The sequence below is a fragment of the Neolamprologus brichardi genome, chromosome 23 (genome assembly GCF_056152115.1).
Source record: "Neolamprologus brichardi isolate AB-2024 chromosome 23, ASM5615211v1, whole genome shotgun sequence".
Taxonomy (NCBI): domain Eukaryota; kingdom Metazoa; phylum Chordata; class Actinopteri; order Cichliformes; family Cichlidae; genus Neolamprologus; species Neolamprologus brichardi.
The window spans coordinates 23,146,710-23,164,297 of record NC_142125.1 but is presented as its reverse complement, the minus strand read 5'-3'; the positions used below and the strand labels follow the sequence as shown (position 1 = coordinate 23,164,297).

At 39.6% G+C, this 17,588-nt stretch overlaps 2 protein-coding genes across 4 annotated transcripts in view; one reads left to right on the top strand and one right to left on the bottom strand.

Moving 5' to 3' along the window:
* The window catches only part of gpd2 (glycerol-3-phosphate dehydrogenase 2 (mitochondrial)), a 34,975-nt gene extending 30,707 nt beyond the window's left edge, over positions 1-4,268 (top strand). For all 3 annotated transcript variants that reach the window (XM_087835951.1, XM_087835952.1, XM_087835953.1), the window contains one exon: positions 1,657-4,268. In XM_087835951.1, the coding sequence (XP_087692077.1) occupies positions 1,657-1,782 (126 nt within the window). In that variant the 3' untranslated portion in view covers positions 1,783-4,268. The remainder of the gene's footprint in view (positions 1-1,656) is intronic.
* An 8,777-nt stretch (positions 4,269-13,045) lies between these two features.
* LOC102785980 (fibronectin type III domain-containing protein 4-like) overlaps positions 13,046-17,588 on the bottom strand; it is a 57,060-nt gene continuing 52,517 nt past the window's right edge. Inside the window, exon 7 of the mRNA XM_087836520.1 lies at positions 13,046-16,779. Within this exon, the coding sequence (XP_087692646.1) occupies positions 16,738-16,779 (42 nt within the window). The 3' untranslated portion in view covers positions 13,046-16,737. The remainder of the gene's footprint in view (positions 16,780-17,588) is intronic.

The window sequence follows — 17,588 nt, the reverse complement described above, 5'->3', positions numbered from 1 at the left end:
TAAGTGTACAAATCCAGTTTTTCTAATAGTAAGATCACCAAAAGTCAAAGGTTCAGTTCCGCCTCTCTTGCCTGTCATTTTCAGTATTTTTACCCTGATAAAGGATTCCTCCTCATACATGCAGGAGAGCTGGAACTTAAATTATCCTGTCGTTAAGAGAGAGAGAAAAAAAAGAAAGACCTGTGTCCACCTGACAGATGAGTAGAAGACGTTGCTGCTGCAAGCCGAGAGTGTGAAGTCTAAAGCAGCGGCAGGTCAGGCTAAATGAAGGTAATTAGAGAGGAGAGGCTCTTTCAGCGACTCGTGTAATGAGGCCTGAGGAGTGTCCGGGGAGCCCACACGTCCGTCTGTCGCTAAATTACTTTCTCACTCGAGTCCAGAGAAGAGCCATTACAGAGGACTACCTTTGTTAGCCACCTATCTCTGCTGCAAGCGAGCCGATGTTCGGACAATAGAGAAGCTAAAAGTGAAAAGAGCTTCCTTTGTGATGACATCTGTATCTGTGCGTTTGTTCCTGCTCACCTGACTCGCCATGTGAACAACAAACAGAAAGTAGTGTGCATGAAATGGATCTTTTAACCCTCATACAAAACCTAACCCAGTTCTCCGGTTAACGAAAATTATGGCTGGAGGTGGGAAATGAACTAAAAAGGTCCAAGAAGTGTTAAAGCTGAGCCAGGTGACTATCTGTGGTGGATAAGGAACAGGAGCGGCAGCCAGTGTGTTCTTCTGCTGCTGTAGAGATGCTCTTCTGCGTACTTTGGTTCTAACAAATGCTTATCTGAGTTAATGTTGCCTTCCTGCCAGCTCCCAGCAGTCCAGTCATTCTCCTCTGACCTCAGGGTCCAACAAGGTATTTTCACCTAGAGAACTGCTGCTCACTGGATGTTTTCTCTTTTTCAGAGCAATTCTCTATAAAAAACAAAAACAAAACTAGAACTGCGTGAGTGGGAAATCCCAGCAGATCAGCAGCTTCTGAAATACCAATAACCATGCCACATTTAAAGTTACTTAAATCCTCTTTTTTCTCCATTCTGTTGCACAGTTTGAAGTTCAGGAGGCCACCTTGACAATGTTTACATGCCTAAATGCACAGAGTCAGTGCCATGTGATCGGGTGATTAGATATCTTTTGTTAATGAAGTTAGCATAGATAAAGCTGCTTAGCAGAACATAAAGTCCTTAAAATAAAGGCGTATTTGACCTGAACCAATTTAATAGAATTAATATAAGGAGTTTAAATATTTTTGTTTTGTGTCTAAATTTTTAGAAAAGAAAAAACAGTGAGAGCACTTTCTTCTTCTTTCTTGACACTAAGATTGAGAAGAATATATAATCATGTCAGAGAACATTAAAATCGTCTGCTTGTTTCCTGCCGTTGGAGAAGATTACATGACCTCATTTTCACATTAAAACAGTCGCACCTTGCTCAGCTTTAACACATGAAAACTAAAAATGGTTTCATCGTCTGCCTCTCAAACTCAGGGATGTGGAGGTGAGCTCTAAAGCCTTTCACTGCCAGGCAGGCGGTTTCCTCCTCGTCCTGCAGATAATTATTTCTGCCCGAGGAAAGCGGCCCGCCTCACTTTGACAGGTTAACCTTTCCCGCCGTTGTCCTACACGCCACGTACTCTGTTCTCTGCTGTTCCCTCCGCAGCTGATGAGCGCCGTGAAGAAGGGACACGTGTCGGACAGCCGCCTGGCCATTCTGATGAAAACTGCAGAGGAGACTCTGGATCAGAGGGAACCGGTGTCGGTGGACCGAAGCGGGGGCGGAGTCTGAGTTGGATGCCAAAAAAAAAAACAAAAAAAAAAACAACCTTTAAAGGTGGTGATGACACAAAAAAAATATGCAAATGGAGCTATTTGAATGACAATATTGCAATCAAGCATGCAGCCGGATGAATTTGGACAAATCAAGCACTCCTGTGTGTTTTGGGTGAAACGGTATCTAATGATTGAGGCTGAGATGTGTCTGTTTGTTTCATCTGTTATGTCCAAAGTCTTAACATCTGGTGCCTCAGACCACACACACAACATTTTATACTGTCTTTTTACGCAGCACTTTTAATACTTTGACGTTCTCTTTGTCCAGCACTCCTTGATTGACGCTGATTATTGTGTAAATACCATCTTCAGGTGGCTTTGCTTTACGCAACACAATTTACAGATAAATGTGAAGTTTCCTAGAAAAAGAAGGAAAAAAAAGCAATTTGGTTCCAGGTATTGAAAACAGAGCACTTCATTTATGTTTCTCAAAAATAATCACCCTTTTATTAAGTGAAAAAAGGTTTTAGCAGCTGCTTGAGGAAGATGCTTTCACCTTTTCAGGACGCCCGTTCTAGCTGTTGTTCAGTCATCGTACGTTAGCTGTATCAGTCTACTTGTATATGACTAAATGGTTGACAGGATGCGAGCAGCAGAATAAAAAGAAAAGAGAACTTGAATGTGCCACTTCAGCCAGAAGAGGCGAATATGCGAGGCTGAAGATGAAGAAAGCGGGTATTTGGTAATTGTAGTGGCAATTTAAACCAGTTTTGCTACCGAGGCGCTGCCAGAGACGTTTAATTGGTGAGGTCTTGATTGTCCGTTTCTAAAGTTATAGTTCAGCTGGGGCAAAATGTCCACATGAATCAAATACAATCAAACAAAATCCATTTGTGTATCCAATATATATCCATTAAATGTAGAGCGGGAAGAATCGATACATTGTAGTATCACGGCATTTTGTATGCTGATGTTGTATCGATACAGGGAGACCAAACATCTGTACTTTATTAGAAAATTAAAATACAACCGATATGTGATTTTCATTCATTTTAACAGTTAATATATTACAAGAAAAACAGACTGATAGCAAATTGACTCTGTCTTTTTTTAAGATTTTAATGACAACTTTATCTTATTGTTCAAAGCATACTGATATTGACAAATATTGAGGACATAAGTAGTGATAGTTTGTCACTGCTGTAATTAATTTAGTTTTATTTATTAGTTTTAATTTAGTTTTACATAGCACAAAATCACAAGAACGGTATTTTATACTGTAAACACTCTATAATCCATCTAATAATCCAGTCACCAATCAAACGACCCCCTATGAGTAAGCACTTGGTGACAGTGGAAAGGAAAAACTTCCTTATTAACATGAAAAAAAACCTTGGCTAGCTTGGCTTAGCTTAGCATCAACTCTTGAAAAGGTGAAAAAGGCTAGTTTCTGTACTTCCAAAGCTCCTTGTTTATTCTGGAGATTTTTATTTGTGCAAAAGTTAAAGATGACTTGTTTTAGGCAGGAGAATTTTTTGAATTCATTTTATGAGTGTTGCCATCAAATAAGGACAAAAGTCACCTCCAGCTTTTTGTAAAACTGGGCCTTTTAGCATAAGAGCCTTTAACATAATATAGTGTTTAAATGGAGCCGCTCTTTCTTTTTCTTTTTTCTTTTTTAAAAAAAGAGAACATTTTTATTTTAATTAGCGCCAAATTTCCTTTTTTTTTTTTTTTTTTTATAATTTTTCTTCAAGGAAACTTCCTGGTAATAAGTGTTGGACCTTTAGACAAAACCTCAGTGATAGTTTCGTGTCCTCTGATCTGTTAAAAGCACAAGTCAGGTGACGTCAAACATATTTAAAGTATTTCTTCAGCCAGGTTTTTGGGTTTTTTTCCTCTCAGATGAGTTATTTTTAGGCTCATCTGGGATCTGCTGTGTTTTCCATCTATTGCACTACTTCCATTACTGAGGTTTACATGACGAGGTTTCCATCTTCAGCGCAACTGTTTTAGGACGCTGTCACTCTGATCTCCTCGTGTATATTTTTTATAATTATTTATTCTTTTATTATCCGTGTCATTCTGCTCTTTCTGAGATTAAACAGGAAATTATAAAAAAAAAAGGATTTCAAAGGAACTATGAGTTATTTTTACTGGCTATAAGATTGAAGTTTGTTTTGTTTCTGTGCTTGAGGTCGAGAGCAAAGACCTGAATTAACGCTGTATTAACGCACATCCACCAAACTGTTGTGTAATCCTGCATGCAAGCTGATGATTTTTTTAATCATGTATCTGACGGAAATGAGATGTTTTTAAGTGTGGCATGCTTCGTGTGCAGACTTTGTCTGAGTGCAGTCGAAAGACAGTTCATTGTATGAATGTATGATGTGCCTTGTTCTGCCTATAACATGACACTCAGTCTTCTTTTTCACAAAGCTACATGAGTTAAAACATGTTGAAAATGTAAAGACATTTATAAAACATTTATTACGTGAAAAAGTGGATTGTATGCCTGGTTTGTTGAAATAGAGACTTATTGACGGAAGTTGAAGGGTTATTATTAGTTATGGATAAGGGTCTTTTCTTTATGGAAGCCGATTACGTTTTAGTATAAAGATTGTTTGGCTGAAATGACTCCGCAGCACTGTCTTTCTGCATCTTAAGCCAGGATCTTTGTAGCTAAAGATAAAATTATTAGCTGTATGATGAACTTTTAAGGTTTCACAACACAAAACCTTTAAAATGTTGAGTGTTTATTGGTGCATGTAGATGTGAAAATGAATGTTTGGCAGAAATGGAGAAGAGGATTCTGGCACAACTTAATACTTCCAAGGTGTCCCAATAAGAACATGAAGTCTGAAGAGGTTAAAGATCCAGCAACAGTTGTAGGATTAAGAGCAGCTTTGTTTCAGCCTTTGGCCTGTACCAGGCCAGTAAAGTACAACAGTTTTCCTTCATATGAAAGCTGTTCTTGGAGCTGTAACCTCCAGTTTTCACTGCAGTGCTGTGGGCGGATCAATAGTCATACTTGGGTGGGCGGAGTATAACAAACTTGAATTTTATATTTTACAATATTAAATATTATATTAATATTAAATATTTATATTTTATTAAATAAATTGCACTCTGAAAATACCACGAATAAAAGTGCACTACCTTCCCGAGATAACATTAGCAGAGCAAACTTGACAAAGCTACCTCCTGATTGACAGCAAGCTGATAGCTCAGTTACACAAGTAAAAATAGGACAGCAACCTCCTGGAATCTGTTGTTGATTGTTGTGAATTTTTCCACGTGCTGCGACTGATCGTAACTTGTGACTAAATGGTTGCCCAGATCTTGAAGGTGTTGCACTTTTGATTGCACGGATCATCTGATAGGAGTCAACCTTTTTGCAAAAGGTCTTACTTGGACTGACTGCAGTCACTTGGAGAAATTGACAAAGGTTTGAAAGTAATTATTTTCTACTTTACAAATGTAGACAGATTGCCAGCATGTTTAAACAGATATTGACAATATTTTACTTAGACTACATAATTTTAAGTAAAAGAAAATGTGATAAATCACAATATATGTTATTGCAAAACGCACAAAATCTTAAAAATCTTAATATCATCGTATCATGAGCAAAGTATGGTGATAGTATCGTATCATTTTATTACAAATAAATTTCCACAAAAGTTGCTGTGTAAAATGTTCATAAAAACTGAGTGCAATGATTTGCAGATGTCAGGAACCCATATTTTAGTCAAAATAGAACATTAAAAAATGTTCCAATGTTTAAAGTGTGCCATTTTAAGGGGAACAAACCAAGGTCACTTTGAAATGGAAACAACACAGTTAAAAAAACAAAATACTTGGGACTGGCCACGTTTACCACTTGTTTACAATATCCACAGCTACACTGTGGGTTGTCTATTAATGACATGGTTAATTTTTTTGATTTCAATTTTTGAGGTGTCCTTGGGTGAGATGCTGAACCCCGAATCTTCGCAGAGTCCCAAATAATGAAAATATTTTGTGTTAATCAGTATCTGAATCATCACCTCCCACATTGCAGCACATCTTCCCTCACCACCAGCCTCTCCTCAGGTTTTATAATCTAAAAGAAGCGTGTGCAGGCTGTTCCTCCTTACTGCCTTTATGGTGTGATTCATTCTCACTAACAACAAGTATTCAGTTTCTCTTAGGCCTTTTTCTTATTCCCTTCACACAGTCATGCTGCAGGTTTTCCTCCTAAAACACTGTAGCTGTTATTGCAGTGTATCAGTGTGCGGTCACGTGGGGGTTCGACTACAATACCTCGACACTGAGGACCCTTCAGGCTGCCACCGCTGCCTGTCTAACCTGAATAGCTCATGGGCAGTGCGACTTAAATCCTGATGCTTGATTGTCTCCTTTGGATGAAATTACAGCTTTATCCAGGGTCAAAGAGAATCATATTCCTCACTGCTTTTCTCTTCACCAGCACTGTAAAAATGCAGCGATCCAGTCTCCAGGTGGAAAAAGAAACAACAGCAATTATCTAATTAAATGTATCTGGTTGCTTGCAGAGCTTTGTGTGGTTTTTGTGTTTCTGGTGAGTATCAGTCAAAGCTGGCGTCACAACAGCCGAGGATGTGAGCGCCTGTGAGAGGAAAGTGAGTATTTTAAACCAGAAGTGTTTTCCTTGTTTTTGTTTTTAATTTGATGTTATTTAATATCAGAAACCATGTCATACGAGTACAGCAGAGCTTACTTACAGGGACCTGTTTGCCTTGTTTTATTCTTATTTAGAATTTAGGTTATTCTGCAAAAAGTGGTAAAAAATGTGAGTTGAAACTTGTCAGATTGATTTTTCCTGCCTTTATCTAAGTACTAACTGAACAGATGTCACCTTTGGTTTTGGAAAACTGACAAAGGTTTGTTTACACACCAGAAGACTGACAAACAATAGACAAAACTATAATAGAAATTACCTAAATTCCCAGGGGGAGGGACAAATGCCTTTGGGGGTTGCGTCCATCCAATGTAAAAGTCTGCCAAATAAAAAAGATGTTGAGCTATTTGCTGAGGTGACAGTTGAAAGTATCTTAGTTCATGGTGTCGAACTCACTACTGCAACCATGCTGTGCCTCATGCATGTATGGAAACCCTTATGCTTGAAGGTTGAAGGTGCATTATGGACAAAGTGCGAGTTCAATAACAGAACACCATTTGTGTTCAGGCCTGGCACACTGTTCCTCCCAGTCAAACCCCTTGAGGTCACAGTTTCATCGCCCACGTGAGAGTTGAAGTGCCCCTAAATGGACAATGCAGTATCCAGATGGGGCACTTTCCGAGCTCAGTCTCCTTCCACACCCAAGAGATGATCTTATACAGCCACTTGGGATTGGACCATCAGGGCCTCAGCCACTGAGAGCACTCTGAGTCCCCACTGAATAGGTCTTCATTTGACTCTTGGGAGACTGAGAGATGGGTTGGGGCTGCATTGTGTTGGTATGGTGTGGTGAAGAGACAGCTGAGTGTAGAAACCCAGCTGTAAGTTTACCCACTGATCTACACCCCTACCCTCACCTGTGGTCACAAGCATATGTTAGTGACTGAAAGAATGAGATTGGGTTTGCAAGTGGCAGAAGGGATCTTTCCATGAAGGGTGGCTGGCTGTTGCCTTAGAGATGGGATGAGGAGTTCTGTCATCCCATCTATAAGAGTAGAGCCACTATTGCTCCACATCAAAAGGAGTCAGTTGAGGTGTTTTGGGCATCTGACTCAGATGCCTTCTGCGTGAAGTGTTCCAGACATGCACCAGACATGCACTACAATGAAGAGGCCCTGGGGTAGACCCAGGAAATGCTTGCCTGGGAAACCCTTGGTGTTCACCTCAATAACCTGTAGAAGGTAGCCAGGGAGTTGGAGGTTTGCACTTCTCTGTTTAGGCTAATGTCCCCACAACCCAGCGCCGGATATGTTGAAGAAAATGGATGGATGGTCTTTATCTGGCTTCTCAACAAGGGCCTACTTGCTTTGGGAGATTTTGTCAGGGTTAATACACCTTTGACAACGTAGCTGTTGGGATGACTAGGGCATAGGCCAGGTCAGGTGTTTTATTCATATCCTGACAGGGGAAGGCCTCGGGGCAGACCCAGGACCCACTGGAGACATTATATCTTTTGCCTACCTTGGGAACACCTTTGTTTCCTCCTGGTGGAGCTGGAGGAGGTGGCTGGAGAAGAGAGGTCTGGGCTGTTTCATCCCCGACTTGCAAGACCCAGAAGAACAGCAGAAAATAGATGGATGGATATATTTTGGTGAACACATTTAGTAACTTACTTTGCTCTAGTCTTCATGTCTTTCATGCATGCCTTGCACTTAATTAGTGACTTTTTTTATTTTAGGATTGAAGCAGTTCAGTTTTTTGCCTTTTTTTTAGTCTTCATGATGAGCTAAGCTAAGTAGTAGCTGGCTATAGCTTCATATTGTACATGTACACATGGATGGAAGAACAATCTCTCACATTCTCTTTTATTTATATGGTAGTTTTTCAGAAGAATTTAGTCATATAACAGGGTGTTACACAACAGACTATTGTTCAAAAACATACCAACTTCTGAATTCCACTGACAACTGAGAACAAAGCTCTCATGTTAAGCTCCAGAGCAGCAGCTGAAAGTACCAGATGGTGACATTTTTACTTTTAGGAACACCTCACAGCAGACCTTACGTTGTTAAATGTCGCACCCCTTCTGTAACATCTCCGTAGCTTATGGATATTTCTAACCAAGAGTTCATTCAGTTAAAAAAAGAAGTGTTTTTCTCCCAAGTGTTACTTTTCACTCTGCAGCTGTAAAACATTGGGTCAACTTGGACCGAACCAAAACGTCCTCGCAGAGGCTGAAGTACACGACCACACATACACATTCACACACACACACAAACACACACGCATTAACCTTCATGCAGTCGGCTCCTGCAAACTGGGTGAAAAACAGCCTTTTCTCCGGAAAGGTCACAGCCAGATTTGAGTGACAGCTTTAAGTCCTGCGCTCATATTACAATCTGCAGCCGAGACGTCTTCATGGGAAAGGCCGAGAGTACGGGGAAGCAATTAATTGTAATGAATAATGGGACAAATCTGGTTGGCATATGACCACTAATGCTCCTTTTTTCTCCGGAGGGTTAGGACGCTGATGCCAGCCACACCGCAGCGTCCGCCTGCACGCTAATTGAAAATGTGTGGAGGATGTCAAGGGATGGTGTCAACTACTGCCTTCTGCTTAATTCAAAAGAAGATGAGGTTTTTTTTACGCCCTCTTGTTTTTTAGTAAACTTTAAAATAGCATCGATTGGGATTACTTTTTAAATGATGAGGTCATAAAATTAAATAAAAGAACAAGTCACCTAATTAATAAATAGCAAAAAGGTGTTTGAATGTCATTTAATGGACTGAATTTCTTCGAAAAATGCTTGTGCTGATATTTTGCATCAGGATGATGCGGTTTGAAAGTCTGCAGCCTGTGAAGAAACAGGAAATCCACACATATTGGACAAAAAAAGTTAAATTCAAAGAAAAAAAAAACTGAAAGAGTGGAAGAGTCAGCATTTATCATCAATGAAATCAAAACTTCAACTATAGAAATTATTTTAAAATTACACTAATTAAACTACATTTATAGTCGCTTAAAAGTAAATCATGCAGATCATAAGAATTAGCTGTGGTCCTGTCCAGCAAAATCAAAAAAGGCAAATAAAAAAACCAAACAAACAAAAAAACCCAGAACATAATAATATATGAGGTAATAATTTTGAGTTTAATGCAACTTAAATATATAAAATCAAGGGTTTATTTATTCAAATGATTAATTGTTAAGGAAAATATGGTTGGTGTAAACCGACTGTATAACAGTCAAGTCAGAATAGATTCCATTAAATTAAATATTTTGCATTCTACTTTTGTTTATATGTAACATAATTACACATAAAATGTAATTAAATTACTTAAAGTCAATATCCTTTTGAGAGCAGTCACTTCAAGGTGCTTTATATTAGGGTAAGGTAAAGACCCAAAATATTAAAAAGAAACCCCAGCGTTACACAAGTCTCTTTGAGCAAGCATTTGGTGACAGCAGGAAGGAAAAACTCCCTTTTAACAGGAGGAAACCTCCTTCAGAAACAGGCTCAGGGAGGATGGCCATCTGCCATAAAAAGGACAATTAGACTGTGAACAATGAGTTAATGTTAATGTTTGTTCTTGTTCTTCTGCGGGGCGCCAGATAAAACCGGGAGCATTTTAAAAGCAGTAGTCTGGCTGGGGTCTTTTATTTTGAAAATTGGCCTTATTCTTTATGCTGTTTAGACAGCTCTATGTGTCTTCCCAGAAAATAGAATCAGTGCCGTCTTAAATGACACAGACCAGGTGGACACTTCTGGGATGCTTCTTTATGCAAGTCTCGTATTGAACGTGTGCGATCAGCTGGGCCCATCTGATGTGATCTGAAATGACCTGTGATTGGTCAGCGTCTCCTATCATGAGCTAGGGTTTTCAGAACCTTACAAAAAGGTGCAGAGTCCCCATCTTTGAAGCAATCATTTAAAAGACAAAAAGATCTCAAGTTGCGCATGTCCATCATTGCACATGATGGCAACAGCTGTGTTCCCCAGCTGCTGTTTGCTTGTTTTTTTGTGGCATTTTTGCCTTTATTAGATAGTTGAACAGTGAAGATAGACAGGAGAGTGGGGAAGAGAGAGCGCAGGAAAACATTCAGCAATGGACCACAGGTCACACTCAAAGCTAGGCCGCTGCTCTCCGGCTAAGCTAAACTACAACCCCCCAACAACTGTTTTCCCAAGTGTGACTGTATCATAGCTTTACACTAGGGCTTCATGAGCAGTGTTATACTGCACGGCCTACACACAGACATAATAGTGTATTTACAGGATTTTTCATTCAGGCAATTTTGAAAGGAAACTTGTCAGGTCAGTTCTTTGGATAAAAATATGGCCACTTTTGTGACCCTCAAAAGTCAGGCTTTAGGATCAGCTTACCTCACTTACCCACAAATTTTGCTTTGTAGTATGTTTCTCAGCTGGCGAGACCACTTCAGTTTAAACATGCTGAAAGGTTATGGATGTTTTTTGTCACATTAACTCACAAATTCCCTATTTTAAACAGAAAACTTTACATTAAGTGTATCTCATTTTACTGTATGTGCTTTTCAATTACTTGATTTTATTTCTATCTATTTTACTAGTTTCCCTCTAGTAAATAAAACTTAAAAACAAAACAATAGTTTGTCTTTGCTGTAGGTTCCAGCAAGTAAACTGATATTTTCTTTCTGTAATTTATTAAATGAGGATATAAAGTGGATGTTTCACATTTTTAAAGCTTGATATTAGATGTTATGACATCATGCGTGTGCTTGACAGGCTTTTCGGGGTTTATTTTAATCACATTTGCCATAATCCGGCCTCATCATGCATATGATAGCAGTGTTAGCATCTATTCAGTCCCATGAGCTCGAGTGCCAGTGTCAGTAAATTCTAAGTGGGAATTATCAGCTATTCGCCCAGTTTGCACAAACAAGTTTCAAAATAATGCCCTTTTGATGAGTTTTAATTAGAGTGCACCGGGACCAGAGGGCCCCACAATGACCCGCCAGGGTTTTAATAATTATGGTAAGTAAGGAGATAATTAACTGATGGCTGGAGAAATTAATCACATCGACCACTTGTGAAGAAGGAAATGTTCAATTATTGATATGAGAGGGCAGGTCTGACTAATTTAATATATTGCTATTTAACATTTTTTTTGATGTACAGCTGATTGCAAGTGGAAGTCGTTAAACCTGAGGTGGTTTTTGAAATGCGGATGCACTAAAATGACTACCTGCAGTCGCTGATTGATTCTCCAGGGCGCTCTTGGTGACTTTTAGGGGGGTCCGAAAGTGAAAAACCTTCATTTAATGGGAGAAATAATGGTCCAGACCTTTCGGGGGCCACTCTTGAACCTTCTCCCATTGAACAAAAGGTGTCCTGACATTTACCTGGGTCATTGGCAGGCTTTGTGCCTCTCAGCGTGCAGACAGGAAGTTCTTTTAGCTGCGTTTCAATGGATACCTGCCAGTCAGCCGAGAATCTCAACTCCACAATCATACTGAATCCGAAAGGAGAAGATGAACATTAACATCAATAAAGAAAAAAAATCCCTTCTTCTCAAACAAGGCTTTTTTGTTTCAAAGAGCCACCATTGGCATGACCAAATATCTCAATGAGAGGAATGTGCACTGCAGTTTAGTGATGCTGGCTACTTCTGATTCCTCCTACGCAAGTGAAAATTGAGCAGTGTCTTTATGAAGAGTTTCCTAATCTTTTGCCTTCCTCAGACTGTGTCCATGATGTGTTTCTCCCTGGCAACAATGCCTCCTTTCACGTTGGACTCGGCACAGTGAGTCATTCAGCTGAATGTCCCTGGCTCTGAATGATTTTGAGTGGGCTGACCAAATGTGTTGGGAGATTCAACACTGAAACAGCTCTTTCTCTTTGAGAGACTGGATGCTTCACTGTCATTTTAGACATATTTTGTTAGAGTTCTGCAAGGCTTTCATGGAGGCATGCAAGGTCAAAATGTTATAAGACTCCCAGGAGAGTTGTGGTTTCAATCCAGTAACACTTCCTGTTGCTGGACGTTTAAGAGTTTTAACTCTTTCCTCAAGAGGTTGGGTGCCTCTTCCAGAGGTTCAGGACTAAATATTTTGACTGATAGAACATTGGTCGGCTTTATTTTCTTTACTAAATGTCTCTGACGGTGAAAGAAAATATAGAGATTTGATAAATATTAAGGCAAAATAAATAAATACAAATTGAAGACTTCTTCAAAAGTATGTCTGACAGTTTGCTGAGATGGCTCTGCCGGGTAAGGCCCTGCTCTGGAGCTTGTGGGTTTTAATTCTTCTGTGCGTCAATGAGTTTTAGGCAAAACACATCATGAAGCCTGAAGAGCTGGAAGAAACTAATTTGAAGTAATTGTATAAATGAATCTAGCAGTTAAAGAAATGCCTCAGTATCAAGCTGTGTTAGATTCTGGTCTTATAGACCTTATAGAAACTTGGAGTTTGGATGTCTGTGGGTTTCATCCTCTCAAACTCAGACCAGTAAAAATCCCATTTCTGTCAGTATAAAGAAGTTTAACAACACATTTAATCCTTGAGGTCACCGTTAATATGAGGGAAAAAGAGCAATTTCCACAACACATCTCAGTGTTTTCTACATGATAAAGAAATGTTGGAGTAATGTGGCAGCACAACTCTTTAATTGGAAGAAATACAAGTGTAAAATTGCACATTACAATTAAGTGTATAAGCATGTACAATGGGTACTGTGCAGTCTCTACACAGTGTATCTTGTGTATCCATTGGGCAAGCTAATGTGTGCTGGTTTGGGAATATTTTAGCCTATTTATATGATCATCTGACTGGTGGCATGACAGATTGTTAATTTGATCTTTAATTTCACTTCAGCTTGAGAAACATGTGAGGGTCCCTTACCGAATTTTAATTGGATGGAATAAAATAATTTAAAAAATACATATCTGGCCAGGATGTGTGTGGGTCGAGCGTACTGTAGAGAACATTCAAACACCTTTTAAAGGCAAACCTTAATGACTTCTTTAAATGTCAGTGTGGAGGGTGCTGTTATGTATGTCAGATTAAAATCTCATTAACTGAGAATGAATCCCTGGCACCTGCAGGAAAGTGGATGTTTTTTTTCCCTTTTAAAGAGGAAATGTGATGGGAGAGTCAGTACAACATTAAAGAAGAGGATTTATCCACAGTCAATGATTCAGTCAGCAGCGCTTGATCGATCCTGTTCCCTCGCTCCTCTGCCTCAGTATTACCACAGACTTGTCGCAGACTCCCTCAGAGCATCAAAGAGGATGACGAGCCCCGGGCAAGCTGTGATATTTCAGACTGTTGGTGAAGGCGACCTGCCCTTTACCTCCGCAGTCGCTGAGGATTCCTCCACTCCGCTGTCTTTTTGTTTTTAGGAGGAGAGGACAAAACATTTCAGGAACATATTTCACTTTTAACTCAGAAGGTCGACACGTGCCTGAGGTGGAAGCCCTTCCTTCCTGTGACCTCTGACCTGGAAAGCCTTACAGCTGCAAATCACGCTCTGTGTGAGGTGAATTAGTGACATTTCCCTTTATTCAAATGAAGCAGAAATATCTTTCTTTCTTCTGAATGATATGCAGACCTTGCCTCTCGTTAACTGCAGGCCAGGTTCTGATGGTGTTGTTCATCCTCTAACGTGTGAAGAATGGGATGAATAATCCTCTGAAAAGAGGATAGTATTAAGCTAAATTCTTTTTTCTTTGAAAAATAGATGTTTTTAGATTTATAATCACTGAAGTCACTGAAATCTTAGAGAAAAAAACTTTCTCAGATTCTCCATGTTTTAAGTTTTTTTTAAGCATCAACAGCAATCCAGTACAATAATAGCATTAAAACAAACAAAGAAAAAAAAGCTCATTTTAAATCTATGAGCTCGTCTTAGATGCTTTACCTGCACGGACAGAGATGCAGATGCACATATATTGCTGCAGCTTGCAGAACAAAAAACTGTATGTGATGGAGTTCAGGCGCCACCTTGTGTCCAATCTGCATACAGCAGTTATCAAAATTGATATTTGTTTAAGTCCATTTATAAAACCTGGCAGATAAAAGCTTCAAACTCAGTCTTAGCTCCAACAAAAGGATTTTTCTGTTTGAGCAGCAAAAGTGTCACGTGTTTGTGTGCACTGATGCAAAACCTTATTGATGTTAACATCTGCACTCCTGCAAACGGTGCCTATTGATTAGCTGGTGATCTGCTAATCATCCTAATGCACCAGCAGGCTCACACTGACAACATTTCATGTTAATTTCCTGCTTGATGAACCCATGACAGAAAATAATGGCCTTGCAGATAATAGCATTTGATGCAGTTTGATTATGTACCCTGGCCTAAAAGCTTTTTCAGAGGACCTTTCCAAAGACAGAAAGTTTGGCTTTTGGCACGAGAAAATTCACTAAGTGTCCATATTGTGCATAATGGCAATGAGATGTCATCTATCCACATATATTATAGGCTTTAAACTCAATATACTGCAACCAGTATACTGAGAATACGTCATCCATCCCAAAATATGGCTTACTCTTATGAGGTTGTCATTGGTTGGCTGTATTGCACTAACCAATAAGAATTCAGATCCACTGGGAACAAGGATCAGGTCATTTCAGTGTGCGAGTTTCACTAAAAACTGAACAGTTCTGCAGCAGGAGAACAAACAGCTACAACAGCTGGTTGTGTTGTAGATGTTTACTAAACTTACATTTTTTAAACAAATTTAGACATAAAGAAATGTCTTTCTAAAAGTGCCCAGAGGACAACGTCCAGGGATGTCTGGTGTTCGGAGAGTACCTCTAATTGCTTCACATTTTGTTTTCTGTTGGCAAACACAACTGCAAATGGTTTTCTACCTAGAGTTCATGTTGTTAATGTTGTGATTTACCAGACACTTTATTAGGTACACTGGTTTGGCCTTTCATGATTAGAATTTGCTGTTCAACCACATCCCAAATGTTCTCAATGGGATAGAGATCTGGTGACTGTGGAGGCCATTTGAGTACAGAGAACTCATTGTCATGTTCAAGAAACTAGATTGAGATGATCTAAGCTTTGTGACATGGCGTGTTATCAGAAGATGGTACACTGTGGTCATAAAGGGATGGACATGGTCAGTAACAATGCTGTGGTGTTTAAATTATGCTCAGTTGGTACTAAGGGGCCCAAAGTGTACCAAGAAAATATCCCCCACATCATGACACCACCAGCAGCCTGAACGGTTAGTACAAGACAGAATGGATCCATGCTTTCATGTTGTTACACCAAATTTTGACTCAACCATCTGAACGTTGTAGCAGAAATTGAGAATCATCAGACCAGGCAACATTTTTCAAATCTTCTATTGTCCAGCTTTGGTGAGCTTATGTTCAGTAAGTCATTTTGACCATGTCTACATGCCCTGAGTTGCTTCCACTTGATTGGCTAATTAGAAATTTGAATGCTTAATGAGCTGTTTATCAGACAAGCATAATGAAGTGGCCATTGAGTGTAAGTTAAGCTGTAAAAATAGGTGTTTTTGAGGGACAGACAAGGTTTAGCGCTGTACTTTTAAGTGGCTCAGATAGAAATAAAACCTTTTAACAAAATCCGAAACAACAAGGGAAGCTGCTGGAAACTTCAGGTGATATATCTTGAGGGTTGTTCACATCATTTCTGCTTTTAGAAACAAAAAGCTTAAACTTAATTTAAAAGGCGATCACACAATTTCAATGATTTAATTAAACTAATTATGAATTGTTTTACAATGTAAATTCCCCACTACCACCTTCTACATTCAAATGCTTCTGTGAATTACCTTTACAATCACCTTCAACCTATGTACAGATTTGAATCGCGATGCTAAACTACTGAACATGAAAGTAAAGTGAATAAATCCCATTAAATAACCATCAGACAGGATTTCAAACGTGTGGTTCTACAGCGGATAAAAAGAAAAAGGGATGAGCTGAACACCTCAGCGAGATGAAAGAACGTCTGCTGAAAATGAATGAGTCTGAGGCGAGTGGGACTTGGCACACGGTCGGGCCGACATGCTGGCAAATATTCACACTTCAGTCTTTGACATCAGAGAGAAGAAAACGGGAGATTAGTTTGGCCGCACTTCAGATGAGTCCAGCTTCCTTCCAGCTGTTTCTGAGCCCCCCGAGTCTCTGGCCACTAGAGAGCAGCAGCCGTCCACGGTCTCCGCAGCATGGCTCCTCGCTCTCATTTCAGTCTGATTTGCATGGAGTGGTTCCTTACTCGGCCCATATTTTACAATAGATTGGACTCTGAGTTTGTAAATCCTCCTCGCTTGTCCAAGAGGCTCCGATCCGGCACCCACATCTTAGACCCTGATGATGCTGATGGAGGAGGAGGCCCTGTGCAGCTGAAAGAGAAGGAGCACACCGTGAGACATGAATCACAGACCACAGCATGTCATGCATGTCAGAGATTTACTTAAGATAAGATAAAGATAAGATAAAACTTTATTAATCCCTCGGGTAGGTTCCTCTGGGAAATTCGGTTTCCAAAAAAGCACAGCACCGACAGAAGTTACAGAGTTACAGAATATTATATATATATATATATATATATATATATATATAAATAAATACAAAGACATATATAGATAAAATATACAAAGGGGATAAATAGAATAAATAGGAATAAAAATAAAAATAAAAATACAAGTGAATTGCACATTTCAAGTATTGAGGTCTATTGCACCGTTGACTATTAACAAAAAGTATTGCACAAAAGGTAATTGCACAGTGAAGTGAAGAGGCACTACAGCTTAGTTGTTCCCCCCTCCTTTGTCCTCCTGTTTCCCCTCCCTCTCCCCTCAGGAGAGGAGTTAAACAGTTTGATGGCGTGTGGGACAAAGGAGTTTTTAAGTCTGTTGGTTTTTGTCTTTGGGAGAAGCAACCTGTCACTAAACAGACTCTTCTGGTTGTTTATGGCCGTGTGCAGAGGATGCCCAGCATTGTCCATAATGTCCAGCAGTTTCTTTAGTGTCCTTTTCTGTGCCACTGTCACCAGAGTGTCCAGCTTCATGCCGACCACAGAGCCAGCCTTCCAGATCAGTTTTTCCAGCCTGGATGAGTCCTTCTTTGCTGTGCTGCTCCCCCAGCACACCACAGCATAGAAAAGTACTCCAGCAACCACTGACTGGTAAAACATCCTCAGGAGCTTCCT